The sequence below is a fragment of the Oncorhynchus tshawytscha genome, linkage group LG30 (assembly GCF_018296145.1).
Source record: "Oncorhynchus tshawytscha isolate Ot180627B linkage group LG30, Otsh_v2.0, whole genome shotgun sequence".
Taxonomy (NCBI): domain Eukaryota; kingdom Metazoa; phylum Chordata; class Actinopteri; order Salmoniformes; family Salmonidae; genus Oncorhynchus; species Oncorhynchus tshawytscha.
In genome coordinates, this window is record NC_056458.1 from 15,552,601 (window position 1) to 15,574,070 (window position 21,470).

The window sequence follows — 21,470 nt, forward strand, 5'->3', positions numbered from 1 at the left end:
GAAGGGATCAAGAGAATCAGCCCCTGAGGATTTTTTTTACATCGATTTTTAGCCAGGCATTTAGTACATCATAGATTAAATGAAAATAGAGCATGTGTATCTGGGAGTGCATCATTCTCTAGTCTGTTTTGGGGTGTTTCTCAAAATGCATACTACCGTGCTCCGAGCACGCAAATTGGAGCACGGGAGAGTCGGAGTATAAGTCCAAATCAAAGTAGGCGAAACGGAGCACGGAGAGCACTTCTCGAATGCGTACTCCGTTTGTATGTATTTTGAAGCATGCGTCAATGCAAGCTTCAACAGAAATTATGCAAAGAAATATGATGCAACCACGTAAAAAATGACGCAACATTTCTTGAAATCAATGGCGGCCATTTTTTAAACTGAAGCGAGAGAAAATACACTTCGACTTTGGAATAAAAAAAGTGTTGCCTATCTCATATGTTGCCTGACTACGTTGATACGTTAATAAATACATTCTGTATTAATTTTGGCATGTTTACCTGCCTACCCTGCATAACATTAGCTTTATGTAATTTGTGCCTGTTTAACTAGCTGGCTAGCTAAATTACATATCTAGCTGATAATTATGAAGAAAAAATGTGCTTTGTGTATATCTTGTTGCATCTATTGTTGCCATTGTCCTGGCTGGAAGAAGGTTCAGTGAATGGGAGGTGAAGCGTGAGGTAATACAGTATGGGGAGTGCGAGTGCTTCTCAAATGTATTGTTTTAGGCATCCTCCACACTCTCGTTCTCACAATAACGTACGCAAGAGAATGTGGTTGTAGAATGCACTCGGAGCACGATAGTACGCATATATATATATATATATATATATATATATAAATAATCGGAATCACTACTGGAATTAGAGAAATTTCCAAAAGCAATGTAAATACACTAATATTCATTGCCTTTTCACCACCAATTTTGTAGATTAAAAAAATACTCTGATGTATATTATTCAGGGTTAAGAATGTATTTGTGAATAATAATAAAAACTGTTGGAGAGCCTTTATGCACAAAATATATTGGTGAATCAAAAATACAGTGGTTTGATTCATCCTGAAAGTTGTCATATTCAATTGTTCAATCCAGATAATATTGGAAGGTGAGAAAAGTGAACTATAGGGGTTGAACAGTAGTCGTATAAAACTACCCTAATAACCGTCACTAATCATGGAACTGATGACAAAGGTCCAGGTGTCGTGAACCGTGCACCAGGCTCCAGGTTTAAACTGCTACGTATGGTCTGCATTCCATAATGATTCAAATGTGCAGTAATTTGAGACATGTAGCCTAACTTGTAATACATTAGCCTAATATGATCCACTGTTGCTAGTGAACCTCAGGAACAACATGAGCAAGAGAGGAAAGAAAGGTAAACTAATGATGTAATGGAATGATGCAAAATGTAAGGAAACTAACACTAAAGTGACAGTTATAAATGTATGTGGGTATAACTGACGGTTGCTAATATTTAACACGATACAAATTTTTAAAAATACAGTGACAAGTCTGGGCATATACTGTAATTAAAACATTCTAGAAATCAACTCGGTAGGTTTGGCTACAGCTTGGGTCTCCAAATTTCATCCCTGAAAGTTATAAGTCAAGCTTTTCATAATATTCATTGTGGAAATGTGGATGTTTTAGTTTGCTGCCATATGACTGGATTCACATTTGTCGCCAGCGATCGTAGGGTAAAAGATCAAAAACAATTGTCATTTCTATTTCCAATCCTCTTATCCAAAATGGCTGACTCATTTACCTAGCTCTTATCAATAGCTCTTTTCAATTTGTAAATTACTGTGTAGAGTTGGAGAATGGTGTTAATTCTAATCAGGAAAAAATAAACGAGATGTTCCTCTTGGAACCGAAAGGTTGCTCAACCTTTCATTTCAACACACGTAAAGATGGTGGCATTAAGTTGAGTTCAGAATACAGCGTATCTGTAGCCACACGTCAATTTATTTGATCTCCAACCCAAACGAATAGCATGCTATTCTCATGATTAAGCTCAAGGTCAAAAAACGTGTAGAGAGAAAAGTACATGAAAATGGAATTACGTTCCATTTAGGCATGCTTAACTCGGGTCGGAATCCCCCCTCCATGGTTATCAACTAAAACAAACTTCACCCAAATATTAATTTTAAAAAGTATTCCCTCGTTGTGATCTCAACATAACAAAAGTTGTTTTGTCGAGATCATGAGATAAGCTCCATAAATAGGAGTGGAATTATTGATGATATATTGACAGTATGGCTGAGGAGGCAGAGCCTACGGTGGATCAGTGCATATGTTTTTATTGACTGCTATACTAAGGGATGGTACATTTCATGCTCACATCATGCTTTCATTTGTGTTTGAAACTCATTATCAGTTTATAAGTTAGAACGTTAGCAAGATAAATGTCCCTTACCTTTACCTAAGAATTTTTGGTGCTGCTAAGTCCTCGTGGGACATTAAGCCCTGAATGATGCCTGACAGGCAGCCCTGTCTCCCAGACTGTGTGCCACAGCCAATCGCAAGCATGCTAACTTGGCTAGTCTTGTGTGCGAGCTAGCTAGCTAGCTAGTTAACTAGGTAGTCTTGTTAGCTAGCTATCTAGCTTGTTATCTATGCTGGTTGTTAGCTTGTATAACTGATGTGTATAATTGTAAGGGATACTTATATGGATAATATTTGGATAATAGGCTGAAATCGAATCCAAATCAGCCTGTCAGGAATGGAGCTCGCCCACTGTAAATATTATACACAAAACATGAAGTGTCCCTTATATACTGAACAAATATGAACGCAACATGAAACAATTTCAAAGATTTTGCAGAGAAACAGTTCATATAAGGAAATAAATAAATAATAAATTAAATAAATAGATTAGGCCCTAATCTATGGATTTTACATGACTGGGCAGGGGTGCAGCTATGGGTGGGCATAGGCCTACCCACTGGGGAGCCAGGTCCAGCTGGAAAAACTGATGTGTTATGGCTTTACACCCCCTGCTATATTGTGGAAAAAGAGTTAAATTGTCTAACAGAACACAGAGGGTGTTCTTTAACAGAAGCCTCTCCAACATAATCTAGTTAGAGTCAGGAATTCCCCAGGGCAGCTGTCCAGGCCCCTTACTTTTTTCAGTCTTTAAGAATGACATACCACTGGCGGCTGAGTAAAACCAGTGTGTCTATGTATGCGGATGACTCAACACTATACACGTCAGCATATGCTAATACAAAGACAGAAACCAAACGATTTATGACTCCTTCTACGTCTTTCTGATCGAAGAACATCAAAGGTAATATTTATGTGGTTATTTTGGGTTTCTATTGCTAATATCTGAGCGCCGACTCAAAAAAAAACGTTAAAAATAAATGTAACACAGCGGTGTATTAAGAAGCTAGTACAGCAACTGAAATTACTGCAACACTTATTTTTAAATTTTCGACTAAAATGACACCCAAATCTAACTGCCTGTAGCTCAGGACCTCAAGCAAGGATATGCATATTCTAGATACCATTTGAAAGGAAACCCTTTGAAGTTTGTGGAAATGTGAAATTAATGTCAGAGATAACACATTAGATCTGGTCAAAGATAATATAAAGAAAAAAAACATGCGTTCTTTCGTTCAATCATCTTTGAAATGCAAGACAAAAGGCCATTATATGACTTAGGACTCTAGGCGCAATTTAGATTTTGGCCACTAGATTGTATGTGTAATGTTTTAGACTGATCAAATCAAATGTTATTTGTCACATACACATGGTTAGCAGATGTCAATGCGAGTGTAGAGAAATCCTTGTGCTTCTAGTTCCGACAGTGCAGTGATATCTAACAAGTAATCTAAAAATTCCCCAACAACTACCTAATACACACAAATCTAAAGGGTTGAATGAGAACATGTAAATGTAAGTATATGGATGAGACTGATCCAATTAACCATTGCATTACTGTTCAAAATGTTGTATCAAGTCTGCCCAAATGTGCCTAATTGGTTTATTGATACATTTTCAAGTACATAACTGTGCACTCTCCTCAAACAATAGCATTGTATTTTTTCACTGTAATAGCTACTGTAAATTGGCCAGTGCAGTTAGCTTAAATTCTTGTTAATCTTTCTCCCATAAGACATGTCTATGTCCTGGGAAATGTTTGTATTACTTTCAACGTCATGCTAATCACATTAGTGCACATTAGCTCAACTGTAATAATTAAAAGCATTGTATTTATGACAACAAAAAACTATCACGGCAACTGGTTTGATACATTCCCATCTGAAGTACTTACATTCAGTAATCTTGGTCTGGTTTGTCATCCTGCGGGTTCCAGAGATAAAATGTAGCATAGTTTTGTTTGATAAAATCTATTTTTATATTCAAAGGTGGGAACTGGGTTTACACCTTTCCAACAAGTCGGTTTGTCAAATTTCTAGAGATGCCACGGTCAACTGTGCTGTTATTGTGAAGTGGAAACGTCTAGAAGCAACAATGGCTTGTTTTCGAGTTGCTGTGCGTTTTGTTGCCAACCTGTTTTGCTACCTGACAACTTTACGGTTTTCACTTTTTAATTACCGTTCATATATTTATTTATTTTTTCCTCAACTTTTTCAACTTTTTCACTCCGGACGCTTTATCTGGACACGATTCGTCAGGACCTCCAACAGCCGAAGCTAAGTAGTAACATTAACATGATGCCTTCTAATTGCAGCCGCTGTACTCGCCTTACGGCGAGGATAGCTGTGCTGCAAGCCCAGCTTCAGACGCAATCGTTAGGCAAGGGTAATTTCAGTGTAGGAAAGGATGAAACAGCGTCTGTGCCACCAGTAAGTACAGATAGTAGTATAAATCCCCTGACACAGTCCCCGCAGCCGGACAACTTTCTCACGGTTTCTGGAAGGAAATGCTGTAGGAACGCTCAACCAGTGTCGCTCATTCAGCCGACAGAAACTTTCAACCGGTTTTCCCCATTAAGCAGCGGGTCGGAGTCAGAGGCCGATTCTTCTCTGGTCTCTACTCCTCCCGTTACGGGGTCTGAGACGCCGAAGCTTCCCACCATTAGCTCTGACAAATTGAAAACTCTAGTCATTGGCGACTCCATTACCCGCAGCATTAGACTTAAAGCGAATCATCCAGCGATCATACACTGTTTACCCGGGGGCAGGGCTACCGACGTTAAGGCTAATCTGAAGATGGTGCTGGCTAAAGCTAAAACTGGCGAGTGTAGAGAGTATAGAGATATTGTTATCCACGTCGGCACCAACGATGTTAGGATGAAACAGCCAGAGATCACAAAGCGCAACATAGCTTCTGCGTGCATATCAGCTAGAAAGATGTGTCGGCATCGAGTAATTGTCTCTGGCCACCTCCCAGTTAGGGGAGTGATGAGCTCTACAGCAGAGTCTCACAACTCAATCGCTGGTTGAAAACTGTTTTCTGCCCCTCCCAAAAGATAGAATTTGTAGATAATTGGCCCTCTTTCTGGGACTCACCCACAAACAGGACCAAGCCTGACCTGCTGAGGAGTGACGGACTCCATCCTAGCTGGAGGGGTGCTCTCATCTTATCTACCAACATAGACAGGGCTCTAACTCCTCTAGCTCCACAATGAAATAGGGTGCAGGCCAGGCAGCAGGCTGTTAGCCAGCCTGCCAGCATAGTGGAGTCTGCCACTAGCACAGTCAGTGTAGTCAGCTCAGCTATCACCATTGAGACCGTGTCTGTGCCTCGACCTAGGTTGGGCAAAACTAAACATGGCGGTGTTCGCCTTAGCAATCTCACTAGGATAAAGACCACCTCCATTCCTGTCATTACTGAAAGAGATCATGATACCTCACATCTCAAAATAGGGCTACTTAATGTTAGATCCCTTACTTCAAAGGCAATTATAGTCAATGAACTAATCACTGATCATAATCTTGATGTGATTGGCCTGACTGAAACATGGCTTAAGCCTGATGAATTTACTGTTTTAAATGAGGCCTCACCTCCTGGCTACACTAGTGACCATATCCCCGTGCATCCCGCAAAGGCGGAGGGGTTGCTAACATTTACGATAGCAAATTTCAATTTACAAAAAAAAAAAAAATGACGTTTTCGTCTTTTGAGCTTCTAGTCATGAAATCTATGCAGCCTACTCAATCACTTTTTATAGCTACTGTTTACAGGCCTCCTGGGCCATATACAGCGTTTCTCACTGAGTTCCCTGAATTCCTATCGGACCTTGTAGTCATAGCAGATAATATTCTAATCTTTGGTGACTTTAATATTCACATGGAAAAGTCCACAGACCCACTCCAAAAGGCTTTCGGAGCCATCATCGACTCAGTGGGTTTTGTCCAACATGTCTCTGGACCCACTCACTGTCACAGTCATACGCTGGACCTAGTTTTGTCCCATGGAATAAATGTGGTGGATCTTAATGTTTTTCCTCATAATCCTGGACTATCGGACCACCATTTTATTACGTTTGCAATTGCAACAAATAATCTGCTCAGACCCCAACCAAGGAACATCAAAAGTCGTGCTATAAATTCACAGACAACACAAAGATTCCTTGATGCCCTTCCAGACTCCCTCTGCCTACCCAAGGACGCCAGAGGACAAAAATCAGTTAACCACCTAACTGAGGATCTCAATTTAACCTTGCGCAATACCCTAGATGCAGTTGCACCCCTAAAAACAAAAAAAAAAATCTCATAAGAAACTAGCTCCCTGGTACACAGAAAATACCCAGCTCTGAAGCAAGCTTCCAGAAAATTGGAACGGAAATGGCGCCACACCAAACTGGAAGTCTTCCGACTAGCTTGGAAAGACAGTACCGTGCAGTACCGAAGAGCCCTTACTGCTGCTCGATCATCCTATTTTTCTAACTTAATTGAGGAAAATAAGAACAATCCGAAATTCCTTTTTGATACTGTCGCAAAGCTAACTAAAAAGCAGCATTCCCCAAGAGAGGATGACTTTCACTTTAGCAGTGATAAATTCATGAACTTCTTTGAGGAAAAGATTATGATTATTAGAAAGCAAATTACGGACTCTTCTTTAAACCTGCGTATTCCTCCAAACCTCAGTTGTCCTGAGTCTGCACAACTCTGCCAGGACCTAGGATCAAGAGAGACGCTCAAGTGTTTTAGTACTATATCTCTTGACACAATGATGAAAATAATCATGGCCTCTAAACCTTCAAGCTGCATACTGGACCCTATTCCAACTAAACTACTGAAAGAGCTGCTTCCTGTGCTTGGCCCTCCTATGTTGAACATAATAAACGGCTCTCTATCCACTGGATGTGTACCAAACTCACTAAAAGTGGCAGTAATAAAGCCTCTCTTGAAAAAGCCAAACCTTGACCCAGAAAATATAAAAAACTATCGGCCTATATCGAATCTTCCATTCCTCTCAAAAATTTTAGAGAAGGCTGTTGCTCAGCAACTCACTGCCTTCCTGAAGACAAACAATGTATACGAAATGCTTCAGTCTGGTTTTAGACCCCATCATAGCACTGAGACGGCACTTGTGAAGGTGGTAAATGACATTTTAATGGCATCGGACCGAGGCTCTGCATCTGTCCTCGTGCTCCTAGACCTTAGTGCCGCTTTTGATACCATCGATCACCACATTCTTTTGGAGAGATTGGAAACCCAAATTGGTCTACACGGACAAGTTCTGGCCTGGTTTAGATCTTATCTGTCGGAAAGATATCAGTTTGTCTCTGTGAATGGTTTGTCCTCTGACAAATCAACTGTAAATTTCGGTGTTCCTCAAGGTTCCGTTTTAGGACCACTATTGTTCTCACTATATATTTTACCTCTTGGGGATGTTATTCGAAAACATAATGTAAACTTTCACTGCTATGCGGATGACACACAGCTGTACATTTCAATGAAACATGGTGAAGCCCCAAAATTGCCCTCGCTAGAAGCATGTGTTTCAGACATAAGGAAGTGGATGGCTGCAAACTTTCTACTATTAAACTCGGACAAAACAGAGATGCTTGTTCTAGGTCCCAAGAAACAAAGAGATATTCTGTTGAATCTGACAATTAATCTTAATGGTTGTACAGTCGTCTCAAATAAAACTGTGAAGGACCTCGGCGTTACTCTGGACCCTGATCTCTCTTTTGAAGAACATATCAAGACCATTTCAAGGACATCTTTTTTCCATCTACGTAACATTGCAAAAATCAGAAACTTTCTGTCCAAAAATGATGCAGAAAAATTAATCCATGCTTTTGTCACTTCTAGGTTAGACTACTGCAATGCTCTATTTTCCGGCTACCCGGATAAAGCACTAAATAAACTTCAGTTAGTGCTAAATACGGCTGCTAGAATCCTGACTAGAACCAAAAAATTTGATCATATTACTCCAGTGCTAGCCTCTCTACACTGGCTTCCTGTCAAAGCAAGGGCTGATTTCAAGGTTTTACTGCTAACCAACAAAGCATTACATGGGCTTGCTCCTACCTATCTCTCTGATTTCGTCCTGCCGTACATACCTACACGTACGCTACGGTCACAAGACGCAGGCCTCCTAATTGTCCCTAGAATTTCTAAGCAAACAGCTGGAGGCAGGGCTTTCTCCTATAGAGCTCAATTTTTATGGAACGGTCTGCCTACCCATGTCAGAGACGCAAACTCGGTCTCAACCTTTAAGTCTTTACTGAAGACTCATCTCTTCAGTGGGTCATATGATTGAGTGTAGTCTGGCCCAGGAGTGGGAAGGTGAACGGAAAGGCTCTGGAGCAACGAACCGCCCTTGCTGTCTCTGCCTGGCCGGTTCCCCTCTTTCCACTGGGATTCTCTGCCTCTAACCCTATTACAGGGGCTGGGTCACTGGCTTACTGGGGCTCTCTCATGCCGTCCCTGGAGGGGGTGCGTCACCTGAGTGGGTTGATTCACTGTTGTGGTCATCCTGTCACAACCCCCCCTTGGGTTGTGCCGTGGCGGAGATCTTTGTGGGCTATACTCAGCCTTGTCTCAGGATGGTAAGTTGGTGGTTGAAGATATCCCTCTAGTGGTGTGGGGGCTGTGCTTTGGCAAAGTGGGTGGGGTTATATCCTTCCTGTTTGGCCCTGTCCGGGGGTGACCTCGGGTGGGGCCACAGTGTCTCCTGACCCCTCCTGTCTCAGCCTCCAGTATTTATGCTGCAGTAGTTTATGTGTCGGGGGCTGGGGTCAGTTTGTTATATCTGGAGTACTTCTCCTGTCCTATTCGGTGTCCTGTGTGAATCTAAGTGTGCGTTCTCTAATTCTCTCCTTCTCTCTTTCTTTCTCTCTCTCGGAGGACCCGAGCCCTAGGACCTGAGCTCCAGGACTACCTGACATGATGACTCCTTGCTGTCCCCAGTCCACCTGGCCATGCCCCAGGACTACCTGACTGCTGGCCATGCTGCTCCAGTTTCAACTTCCACCTGACTGTGCTGCTGCTCCAGTTTCAACTGTTCTGCCTTATTATTATTTGACCATGCTGGTCATTTATGAACATTTGAACATCTTGGCCATGTTCTGTTATAATCTCCACCCGGCACAGCCAGAAGAGGACTGGCCACCCCACATAGCCTTGTTCCTCTCTAGGTTTCTTCCTAGGTTTTGGCCTTTCTAGGGAGTTTTTCCTAGCCACCGTGCTTCTACACCTGCATTGCTTGCTGTTTGGGGTTTTAGGCTGGGTTTCTGTACAGCACTTTGAGATATCAGCTGATGTACGAAGGGCTATATAAATAAATTTGATTTGATTTGATTTGAATGGCTCAGCCGCGAATTGCTAGGCCACACAAGCTCACAGAACGGGACCAGCCCAGTGCTGAAGCATGTAAAGATCATCTGTCCTCGGTTGAAACACTCACCACAGTGTGACAAACGGCCTTTGGAAGCATTGTCAGCACGATAACTGTTTGTCAGGAGCGTCAACAAACAAATCGGGGTTTGGCAGATGCCAGGAGAAAGCTAAATGCCCGAATGCATAGTGTAAACTGTAAGGTTTGTTGGCGGAGGAATAATGTCCTGGGGCTGTTTTTCATTGTTTGGGCTAGGTCCCTCAGTTCCAGTGAAGGGAAATCTTAACACTACATCATACAATGACATTGTAGACGATTCTGTGCTTCCAACTTTGTGGCAACAGTTTAGGGAAGGCTCTTCCCTGTCTCAGCATGACAATTCCCCCATGCACAAAGCGAGGTCCATACAGAAATGGTTTGTCAAGATCAGTGTGGAAGAACTTGACTGGGCTGCACAGAGCCCTGACCTCAACCCCTTAGAACACCTTTGGGATGAATTGGAACACCGAATGCAAAGCCAGGCCTAATCGCCCAACATCAGTGCCTGACCTCACTAATGCTCGTGGCTGAATGGAAGCAAGTCCACGCAGAAATGTTCCAACTTCTAGTGGAAAGCCTTCCCAGAAGAGTGGAAGCTGTTATAGCAGCAAAGGGGGAACAACTCCATATGAATGCCCATGATTTTGGAATGAAATTCAACGAGCAGGTGTCCACATATTTTCAAAACATCAAATCGAAAGAGTCTTGTTTTCTACAGAAATTATATCAATATTGCTGTTCCCATTTGAAACATAAGACAAATAGTATGGATAAATAATTTAGCACTAATATCAACCAGAGCATACTGTATCAATTACATGGTTCATAGTAACCAGCAAAGGGTCTCATGACTGTTCCTTCCTCCCCCTATGCCCTGTTGGAGAGAATGACCTGAGGGGTTTGGAGGTTCTCAGGTTCAGAATTAAAACCATGTAGACCGTGGGTTGTATAACTCACCACTTAGGCTCTCCGAGCATATTTTGGCAGCACTGAAACATGGGAAAACACAGCATGTCCAGTACTTGCATAATCCACCACATGTCTGTATTGGATTAAGATGGGGAGGGCGGAGAAGGAGATTCCTGGTTGTTTCTCACATTTAGGGAGAGCAGCAGTTTTTACCCCCTGCATCTGGAGGGGCCCCATTCAATAGAGTATGCTGAAATTAATGGGGCAATCTGGCCGGGGTTCATTGTCCAATGAGGAGCTGGGTGAGAATCAGTGTTTGTTCTAAACACAGTGATGCTCACAGGTCAAACTCTCTTCTCGTAACCTCTTGCAAAGAGCAACACACAAATAGCCCACAAGAACATGTCTGTTTGGACTAATTTCACCAGAGAGTTGAGAATATGTATCACTGACTGTGAAAGATACAAATTGTGTGTCCTCTATGTCCTATTCAAACATTTAATAGCCCTGAAAAACAATGTGACGGTATTTGTTTGTTTTTACATGACATAGTTTGTATGTTTTTACAAGCTAATAATGGAAATGGTAGAGCTGTGTGTCATATACAGATTGTCATTCAATACTTTACTATTTTTATTTATTTATTTGACCTTTATTTAACTAGGAAAGTCAGTTAAAAACAAATTCTTATTTTCAATGACGGCCTAGGAACAGTGGGTTAACTGCCTTGTTCAGGGGCAGAACGACAGATTTTTACCTTGTCAGCTCGGGGATTCAATCTTGTAACCTTTCTATAAAAGCCTGTATCAGGTTTAGTTTGACGGCTGAATTACATTCAGGCTGAAAAAAGAGTGACATACATGGATTACTAAACTATCTTGTGTCAACCCCCCACTCAGCTACAGGTTCGCTTATACAAATATTTAGCATACGCATGTCCAAACAGTCAGATAGATACATTTCACAGCTTCCTTAATTAACTGGAAGAGTTCACTGCAGTAGCTGTGGGAAACCTTAGCCATGACACCCAAAGCTAACTGACTGTCTTATCTCTCATATAATGAGAGTGACTGATGGAGCCAAGGGAAAACACACATCAGTTATCGTGTGTGACAACAGTCCATGATGCATGACTGCATGTATGAAAAGAGATTTGCACTTGCACTACCCGAAGCCAAACAAAATCAATTTTACAGTGTATCCACATCAACAGCCTACAGTCAAAGACCCATGTGGATGTGAGTTTCTCCAATATGGGGTGAGGAGGAAAAGGCCCCTGAGAATGTGCCTGTATCCGGGAGAAAAAAAAAGGGAATATGACTGTGGGACCAGAAAAGGCACAGGATGCAAATATGGGGGAGCAAGAGCCTGGGGAGCGATAAAACTGTGACATGATGTCAAAGGGGAGACAAATGCTTTTGCTCCATGTACTGTGAACCCAGTGGTGGCTCAGAAAGAGGAGGAATGTCCTGTTACTATGGAAATGACACCGACTCATCTAAAGCTATGTATAGATAAATGTCAGAAAGAATTAGGATAGAGGTAACTTCATCCATTCTCACATGTTAATGTCCATTGGGAGCATCTGGCAATGACTAAGGCCTAAGAGTCTTTAGATAGACCTGCTGTCCTCAAACTATACTCAGTTGGCAGCTATTCACATGTTTTTATGTAATGTCAGACTAGGAAATTATAGAAAATAGACCTTTAAATACTTTATAATGTATCATTGTTTGTAACAGCTACCACTAGTCATCACAATCTTCCCATTGAATTTTTAAAAAATCTTGTAAAAGAGTTAAGGGGCACAAGTAAATTCCTGTAGAATCTTCACGTGTGAACTGTGAGCCTCACGGCTATCCAAGAGAAACAGATGTCTCCCCTGTGAGTATAGACCCAGTTGGATGGAAGTACTTGGGAATGTTTAAGCAATCTTGAGATTTCCATAAAAATACAAAAATCATAAATCATTGAGGTTTTCCTGGCTTTACAAAACGGTGACGCATTGCAGACCAGGGAACCAATCCCCTACAGAGATCAAAACACCACTGTTTTCCTCAATATTCATAAGTACCCTCAAAGTAATTGATACATAAGCAGTTAAAGGGAACGCTAACATAAGATTCTCTCTGGCCATTCTGGCATTGGAGTATATAGCATAGTAACGTGTTGAACATGTTGCAATAATCAAAACCAGGAAAGGGGATCTCGTTTACCAGGGTCTAATATTCCAGTTCCTAGTGCCTCAGACTGGCCGGGGTCAGACCAGGGTCACATTCCATAAGCAACCTTCATGCTGTGTTTATGGATGGTGTATCTGGGAGGGTATCAGCTTCAGAGACCAATTAAATGGAGACTCGCCTGGAATACGCCATGGAGCCAACGATAATGAAACACAGGCTATGAAGGCACACTCACTGCAGTCTATCAAGTCCCAATGACCAGTCAAATTATTATTCAGTAGGCCTACTACTGCGTAAATGTTTTGATATGAAAGAAAATCAAATGTCTCTCCTTTCCATACCCCTATTTTTCTTCATTTTAAACCACTTCCTCTAAAACATGGACATGGTTCATAAAAATGCTGGTTTTGCCTGAATGGCAAACACTGTCGCCCTCTAGTGTTTCATACCAAATACTCCTCTTAAATCATCCACACGTCTTTGCATGACTATCACAACACTTTTACATTTGCACGGTTTCACTGCTCAGATTAAAATGTGAGGAGAGTGGAGATCGAGAAAAATGCCTTTATTCCATATTTGGTTATTCTAATGAACAAAATAAAACTTTATCATGGTGAAGATTGATATCCAACAGCTGAATTCAGGGAAGTGTTAAAACATGTTAAATTGTAAAATATGTTCTCCTATCTGTAAAATACCCCAAAAAATATGAAACTACATTGATAGCTCTATTAAAAAAAAAAAAAAAAAGTGTTTTCAAACTGACATCAAGTACTAGGACATCATTCAAATGATTCCAACACACATAGACTACATGACCAAAAGTATGCGGACACCTGCTTGTCGAACATCTCATTCCAAAATCATTCATATGGAGTTGGTCCCCTTTGCAGCCAAAACAGCCTACACTCTTCTGGGAAGGCTTTCCACTAATGTTGGAAAATTGATGCAGGGACTTGCTTCCATTCAGCCACAAGATGTTGGGCAATTAGGCCTGGCTCACAGTCTGCATTCTAATTCATCCCAAAGGTGTCCGACGTGGTTGAAGTCAGGGCTCTGTGCAGGCCAGTCAAGTTCTTCCACACCGATCTCAACAAACTATTTCTGTATGGATCTCGCTTTGTGCACGGGGGAATTGTCATGCTGAAACAGGAAAGGGCCTTCCCCAAACTGTTGCCACAAATTTGAAGGCACAGAATTGTCTAGAATATCATTGTATGTTGGAGCATTAAGATTTTTCACTGGAACTAAGGGGCCTAGCCCGAACCATAAAAAACAGCCCTAGACCATTATTCCTCCTCCACCAAACTTTACAGTTGGCACTATGCATCGGGGCAGGTAGCGTTCTCCTGGCATTCGCCAAATCCAAATTTGTCCGTGGGACTGCCAGATGGTGAAGTGTGATTAATCACTCCTGAGAACGTCAAATCTCTGCCATGCTAGAGCTGCCCCGGTCAACTGTAAGTGCTGTTATTGTGAAGTGGAAATGTCTAGGAGCAACAACGTCTCAGCCGCCAAGTGGTGGTCCTGCTCCAGAGTTCAATGGAGGCCAACTTTATACCACTCCAGCCGACGCTGGCATTGCACATGTATACAGCTGCTCAGCCATGGAAACCCATTTCATTAAGCTCCCAACTAACAGTTCTTGTGCTGATGTTACTTCCAGAGGCAGTTTGAAACTCGGTAGACAGGTGATTATTACGGGCTACGCGCTTCAGCACCCGGCGGTCCCATTCTCTGAGCTTGTGTGGCCTAGCACTTGGCGGCTGAGACGTTGTTGCTCCTAGACATTTCCACTTCACAATAACAGCACTTACAGTTGACCGGGGCAGCTCTAGCATGGCAGAGATTTGACGAACTGACTTGTTGGAAAGGTGGCATCCTATGAGGGTGCTATTTTGAAAGTCACTGAGCTCTTAAGTAAGGCCATTCTACTGCCAATGTTTGGCTATGGAGATTGCACGGCTGTGTGCTCAATTTTATACACCCGTCAACAACCGGTGTGGCTGAAATAGCCAAATCCACTTTTGGCCTTGTAGTGTATCAAACCAGTCAGTCCATAACATGTCCTCCAGGTGCCTCTAGTATGTGGGCATGTTGGGAAGTGTCCATCTTGCGCAAGAACTGCACACATCCATATACGTTGGGTTTTTAGAAATTAAAAACTGTTCAACTCCAGTTCTACGGGGATATAAGGTCTTAAAAATGCTATAAAAACATGAATGCGTTTTAAAACAGCTCACTTGACAAAATGCCACATGGAAAATATTTGCATAGACTGACCTGACTAATAGGAGAAGGTAAATTCGCAAGACAGAAAAAACGACAGTGTAGCAGTGACCTAAGTAAATGACAAGTCCCCATTAAAAAAAAAATGCCTATTATGAATTCTTATTGTATAAATGGTCCAGTTTGGTTAGTAACGGAATTTGTTTGAGTAACTTCTTTCACAGTATAACAGTGTTAACGAGCTCCACAAATAAATCTACATTCTGTGACCAGTTTATTAGGTACACCATCCAGTTCACGAAAATGGTCCGCTCTTACAGACAAGACTGCGTCACGTGGCCATGGCTCGCTATATAAAACAGGCAGTGAAGTGCTCAGTTACTGTTCGATTGAACGTTAGAATGGGCAAAACGAGTGACCTAAGCGACTTTGAGCATGGTATGATTCCAATATCTCAGAAACAGCCGATCTCCTGGGCTTTTCACAAATTACGGTGTCTAAGGTTTACCGAGAATGTTGCAACAAACAAAAAACATCACCCACATCAGTCCTGTGGGTGAAAACAGCTCATTGATGAGAGGTCGAAGGAGAATGGCATGAATCGTGCAAGCTACCAGGCGGGCCACAAACAGGCAAATAACGACAACGTACAACAGTGGTGTGCAGAACTGCATCTCGGAACACACAACTCGTCAGTCCTGGTCACAGATGGGCTATTGCAGCAGACGACCACACCGGGTTCTACCCATCTCAGCTAATAAGAAGCGGCTCCAGTGAGCACGCAATCACCAACACTGGACAATTGAAGAGCGGAAAAAAATTGCCTAGTCCTGCGAAACCCGTTTCCTGTCACGTCATGCTGATGGCAGAGTCAGGATTTGGCGCAAACAGCATGAGTCTATGGCCCCAACCTCCCTGGTGTCGGCGGTGGTGTAATGGAGTGGGGAATGTTTTCCTGGCACACGTTAGGTCCCTTGATACCAACTGAGCAACGTGTCCACACCCCGAACAATTCAGGCTGTTCTGGAGACAAAGGGTGGTCCGACCCAGTACTAGAATGTACCTAATGAACTGACCACTGAGTAAGTATTGGTAAGTAAACCTTGTGTAGTGGCTCTGGAAGTAGGGTGTAAAGATGTCCGTTTGTGCCTGTGGATGCAGATGATGACCTGCACCCTGTTCCCGGTGGGTGTCTACATGTAAACTGCAGGCCATGCAAAGAAACAGATGACTCCAGAAGTCAAAATTCCAACACACTATGGCTGCAACCTGATTGTCAATCCTCCTCCCTGACATGGATTCAAATTGTTAAATCCATGACCGGTAGTATGCAATTGCACACTTGGGGAGAAGGGTGGATAATCGGGACACAGCCTGTATAGGACTAACTGTTCCCTATCACTGAGGTAAAGAGAGAAATAGGCACCTAAAAAAGTGTTGCTTTATTATTTTTTAATTTCTGGAGATTACCCTTAACCTTCCCCTCCCTCCCACATATCCCCCCCCACCTTCTCCTCCTGTCATTCTTCATCCACGTGTGCTGTACAGGTCCGCATCCTCAGGGCTGGCCTGGCCAAGGTCAATTAACTTAGGGTCTGGTGCAAATTTGGGTTTCCCTGGAAATACAAAAAATATAATTTTATAGTGGACATCAATATCTGATAAAGAAGATTAAGCTAACTATATAGATGAAGATATCTTCTGAGAGGCAGCTGGTAAGAGGAGCTGTAGGAGAACGAGCTCATTGTAATGGCTGTAATGGAATAAATGGAACGATATCATGCATACAGAAACCATGTTGGACTCTGTTCCATTCAATCCATTACAATTTGGGGCGGCAGGGTAGCCTAGTGGTTAGAGCATTGGACTAGTAACCGAAAGGTTGCAAGTTCAAATCCCTGAGCTGACAAGGTACAAAAGCTGTCGTTCTGCTCCTGAACAGGCAGTTAAACCCACTGTTCCTAGGCCGTCATTGAAAATAAGAATTTGTTCTTAACTGACTTGCCTAGTAAAATAAAGGTAAAATAAAAAAATAAAAAACAATGTGCCCGTTCTCCTATAGCTCCTCCCACCAGCCTCTACTGCTTCACATTGATTTGCGTGACTCACCAGCAGTTTTTGTTACAATCCCAGATGGCTCCTCTGTTGTAGCTGGAGGAGTAGCCTCGTCAACAGGAGCAGGTGCAGTCTCTTCAGCTACAGGAGGTGGGTCAGCAACCCCTTCTATAGGTGCAGGGACAGCCTCTTCTGCTGCAGGGGGTGAAGGAGCAGCATCCTCCTCAACAGGTGCAGGGGGTGAAGGAGCAGCAGCCTCAACAGGTGCAGGGGGTGAAGGACCAGCATCCTCAACAGGTGCAGGGGGTGAAGGAGCAGCTTCCTCCTCAACAGATGCAAGGGGTGGAAGCTCTGTCTCTTCAGCAGGAGGTGGGAGAGGAATAACTTCTGCTGCTGGGGGAGGTACAGGGACAGCCTCAACAGGGGCAGGTGCAGGAATCTCTTCAGCAGCTTCCTCAACAGGAGGTGCAGGGGCAGGCACAAGGGCCGTCTGAACAGCCTCTTGCTCCACCACTGTGACTGCCTCAGGTTCAGCTGCAGCAGGCTCAGTGTCAATAGAACCCTCTGCAGGGGCCACCTCTGTGGTGGACTGAGGGGCAGGTTCAACCACAGATGGAGCACCCTCTACGGGGCCTGAGGCAGAACTAGGTTCAGTGGGGGAAGCCTTGTCAACAGCAGGCGTGGCTGGTTCAGATGATTCAGCTTCAGGGAGGGGCTTTGCATCTGATACTTCTGGCTCAGGGATGGTAGCTTGGGGGGCTTGCTGCTTGTAAACAGGAAAACGTTGGTCAAGTTCTGTTTAATCCATTTTTAAAATGCTGTTCAAACTCAAGTTTTCAACTCCTGAGAGAGCTTTAAACAGTTTGTTAGATCTATAAATCATTGACCTACAGTGGGGAGAACAAGTAATTGATACACTGCCGATTTTGCGGGTTTTCCTACTTACAAAGAATGTAGAGGTCTGTAATTTTTATCATAGGTACACTTCAACTGTGAGAGACGGAATCTAAAACAAAAATCCAGAAAATCACATTGTCTGATTTTTAAGTAATTAATTTGCATCTTATTGCATGACATAAGTATTTGATCACCTACCAACCAGTATGAATTCCGGCTCTCACAGACCTGTTAGTTTTTCTTTAAGAAGCTCCACTCATTACCTGTATTAACTGCACCTGTTTGAACTCGTTACCTGTATAAAAGACACCTGTCCACAAACTCAATCAAACAGACTCCAACCTCTCCACAATGGCCAAGACCAGAGAGCTGTGTAAGGACATCAGTGATAAAATTGTAGACCTGCACAAGGCTGGGATGGGCTACAGGACAATAGGCAAGCAGCTTGGTGAGAAGGCAACAACTGTTGGCGCAATTATTAGAAAAAGTCCAAGATGACGGTCAATTCACCCTCGGTCTGGGGCTCCATGCAAGATCTCACCTCGTGGGGCATCAATGATCATGAGGAAAGTGAGGGATCAGCCCAGAACTACACGGCAGGACCTGGTCAATGACCTGAAGAGAGCTGGGACCACAGTCTCAAAGAAAACCATTAGTAACACACTACGCCGTCATGGATTAAAATCCTGCAGCGCACGCAAGGTCTCCCTGCTCAAGCCAGCGCATGTCCAGGCCCATCTAAAGTTTGCCAATGACCATCTGGATGATCCAGAGGAGGAGTGGGAGGTGGTCATGTGGTCTGATGAGACAAAAATAGAGCTTTTTGGTCTAAACTCCACTCGCCGTGTTTGGAGTAAGAAGAAGGATGAGTACAACCCCAAGAACACCATCCCAACCGTGAAGCATGGAGGTAGAAACATCATTCGTTGGGGATGCTTTTCTGCAAAGGGGACAGGATGACTGCACCGTATTGAAGGGAGGATGGATGGGGCCATGTATTGCGAGATCTTGGCCAACAACCTCCTTCCCTCAATAAGAGCATTGAAGATGGGTCGTGGCTGGATCTTCCAGCATGACAACGACCCAAAACACACAGCCAGGGCAAATAAGGAGTGGCTCCGTAAGAAGCATCTCAAGGTCCTGGAGTGGCCTAGCCAGTCTCCAGACCTGAACCCAATAGAACATCTTTTGAGGGAGCTGAAAGTCCGTATTGCCCAGCGACAGCCCCGAAACCTGAAGGATCTGGAGAAGGTCTGTATGGAGGAGTGGGCCAAAATCCCTGCTGCAGTGTGTGCAAACCTGGTCAAGAACTACAGGAAACGTATGATCTCTGTAATTGCAAACAAAGGTTTCTGTACCGGGACGGCAGTGCAGCCTAGTGGTTAGAGTGTTGGACTAGTAACCGAAAGGTTGCAAGTTCAAATCCCCGAGCTGACAAGGTACAAATCTGTCGTTCTGCCCCTGAACAGGCAGTTAACCCAGGCCGTCATTGAAAATAAGAATGTATTATGTATCAAATACTTATGTCATGCAATAAAATGCTAATTAATTACTTCATACTTCATACAATGTGATTTTCTGGATTTTTGTTTGAGATTCCGTCTCACAGTTGAAGTGACCCTATGATAAAAATTACAGACCTCTACATGCTTTGTAAGTAGGAAAACCTGCAAGATCGGCAGTGTATCAAATACTTGTTCTCCCCACTGTAGCTAGAACGCTGGTACTCAAGTTTTCCACAGTGAAAACCATTTAAATATAAGAACAGACTAGATGAAAAAAGCATCAGTAATGTCAATAGTCTGTTGTACCTCAAGACTGACAGTTGGGGGGGTTTCTTCTTTGGGCTTTGATTTAAATATGGATGCCATAGATGATGTAGTGTACTGGCTTGCTGCATACATCTTCTGCCCCGTGATCTGCAGAAGAACAGAAACACATTGTTAGGCACCTATGGCATAACACAGGGAATCCACAAGTTTCAGCTACAATTTTAGCTCATATGCACATGGATGTTACAAAAATGTACATACAGTTGAAGTCAGAAGTTTACATGCACCTTAACGAAGTTTAAATGTATTTGGCTTTCATAATTCCTGACACTTAATCCTAGTAAAAATTCCCTGTCTTAGGTCAGTTAGGATGACCACTTTATTTTAAGAATGTGAAATGTCAGAATAAAAGTAAAGAGAATGATTTATTTCAGTTTCCCAGTGGGTCAGAAGTTAACACACACTCAATTAGTATTTGGTAGCATTGTCTTTAAACTGTTTAACTTTGGTCAAACGTTTCTTTTGATTTTCCCATGATGTCAAGCAAAGAGGCACTGAGTTTGAAGGTAGGCCTTGAAATACATCCACAGGTACACCTCCAATTGACTCAAATTAGGTCAATTAGCCTATCAGAAGCTTCTAAAGCCATGACACCATTTTCTGGAATTTACCAAGCTGTTTAAAAGGCACAGTCAACTTAGTGTATGTAAACTTCTGACCCACTGGAATTGTGATACAGTGAATTATAAGTGAGATAATCTGTCTGTAAACAATTGTTGGAAAAATTACTTGTGTCACGCACAAAGTAGATGGCCTAACCGACATGCCAAAGCTATAGTTTGTTTACAAGAAAGAGTGGTTGAAAAACGAGTTTTAATGACGCCAACCTAAGTGTATGTAAGCTTCCGACTTAAACTTTACATCTGCATTAAAAAAAACAATATTGTGCAATAACACAAAAGGTGTCTAAACAGTCTAAAATATTGGATCTCATTATATTTATATAATAGTGTGTAAAAAGATCTTAGTGACACTCAAAAGGAAGCTGGGGCAAAAGTGTCCCTGTACATTAATCTGTGGAATTACTATACCTTTACAACACCCACTGTCTGAGTGGGGTAGCACACGGAAGAGCCTACAGTGGCCATACCCAGAGGTACCCCCAGCCTCATCAGACGTGACCCTGCAGAGAAATAACCAGTCAGCTACTGTACATAGTGGAACATGATACCAAAGAGACATTTGGCAACCTGCTTTTTCAGACATTTTACTGCAATGTGTACATTTCAGATCATCTATAATAATGGTCAATAATCTGGGCCGTATTCAGTGATGTGAAACGTTCTGTACATTGCATAGATATAGAATGATCAGACACAATGCCCTATTCTATCGGAGACAATCATATCAGTTTTACACAACACATTTCTTTCTGAACTATCTGTAATGTCACATCCTCCTGAACAGCAGACTTCCCGCAATATCTTTAATGCAGCAACTCATTACCTTTCCTTGCCAGGATCAGACCCGCTAACCCAGAGACTGTGATTACACCGACCCTCGGCATAAAACCAGGAGAAGGATCTCTCAGGAACTCATATGTATCTAGGTAAA

The 21,470-nt window shown here is 42.7% G+C and overlaps 1 protein-coding gene across 1 annotated transcript in view; it reads right to left on the bottom strand.

Annotated features, from left to right (window-relative positions):
- apool (apolipoprotein O-like) overlaps positions 1-21,470 on the bottom strand; it is a 33,571-nt gene that overhangs the window by 1,516 nt on the left and 10,585 nt on the right. The window contains exons 5-9 of the mRNA XM_024394270.2: positions 21,363-21,461; positions 20,948-21,039; positions 19,896-20,003; positions 17,242-17,950; positions 16,641-16,748 (exon numbers count right to left, since the gene is read on the bottom strand). Of these exons, the coding sequence (XP_024250038.1) occupies positions 16,660-16,748; positions 17,242-17,950; positions 19,896-20,003; positions 20,948-21,039; positions 21,363-21,461 (1,097 nt within the window). The 3' untranslated portion in view covers positions 16,641-16,659. The remainder of the gene's footprint in view (positions 1-16,640; positions 16,749-17,241; positions 17,951-19,895; positions 20,004-20,947; positions 21,040-21,362; positions 21,462-21,470) is intronic.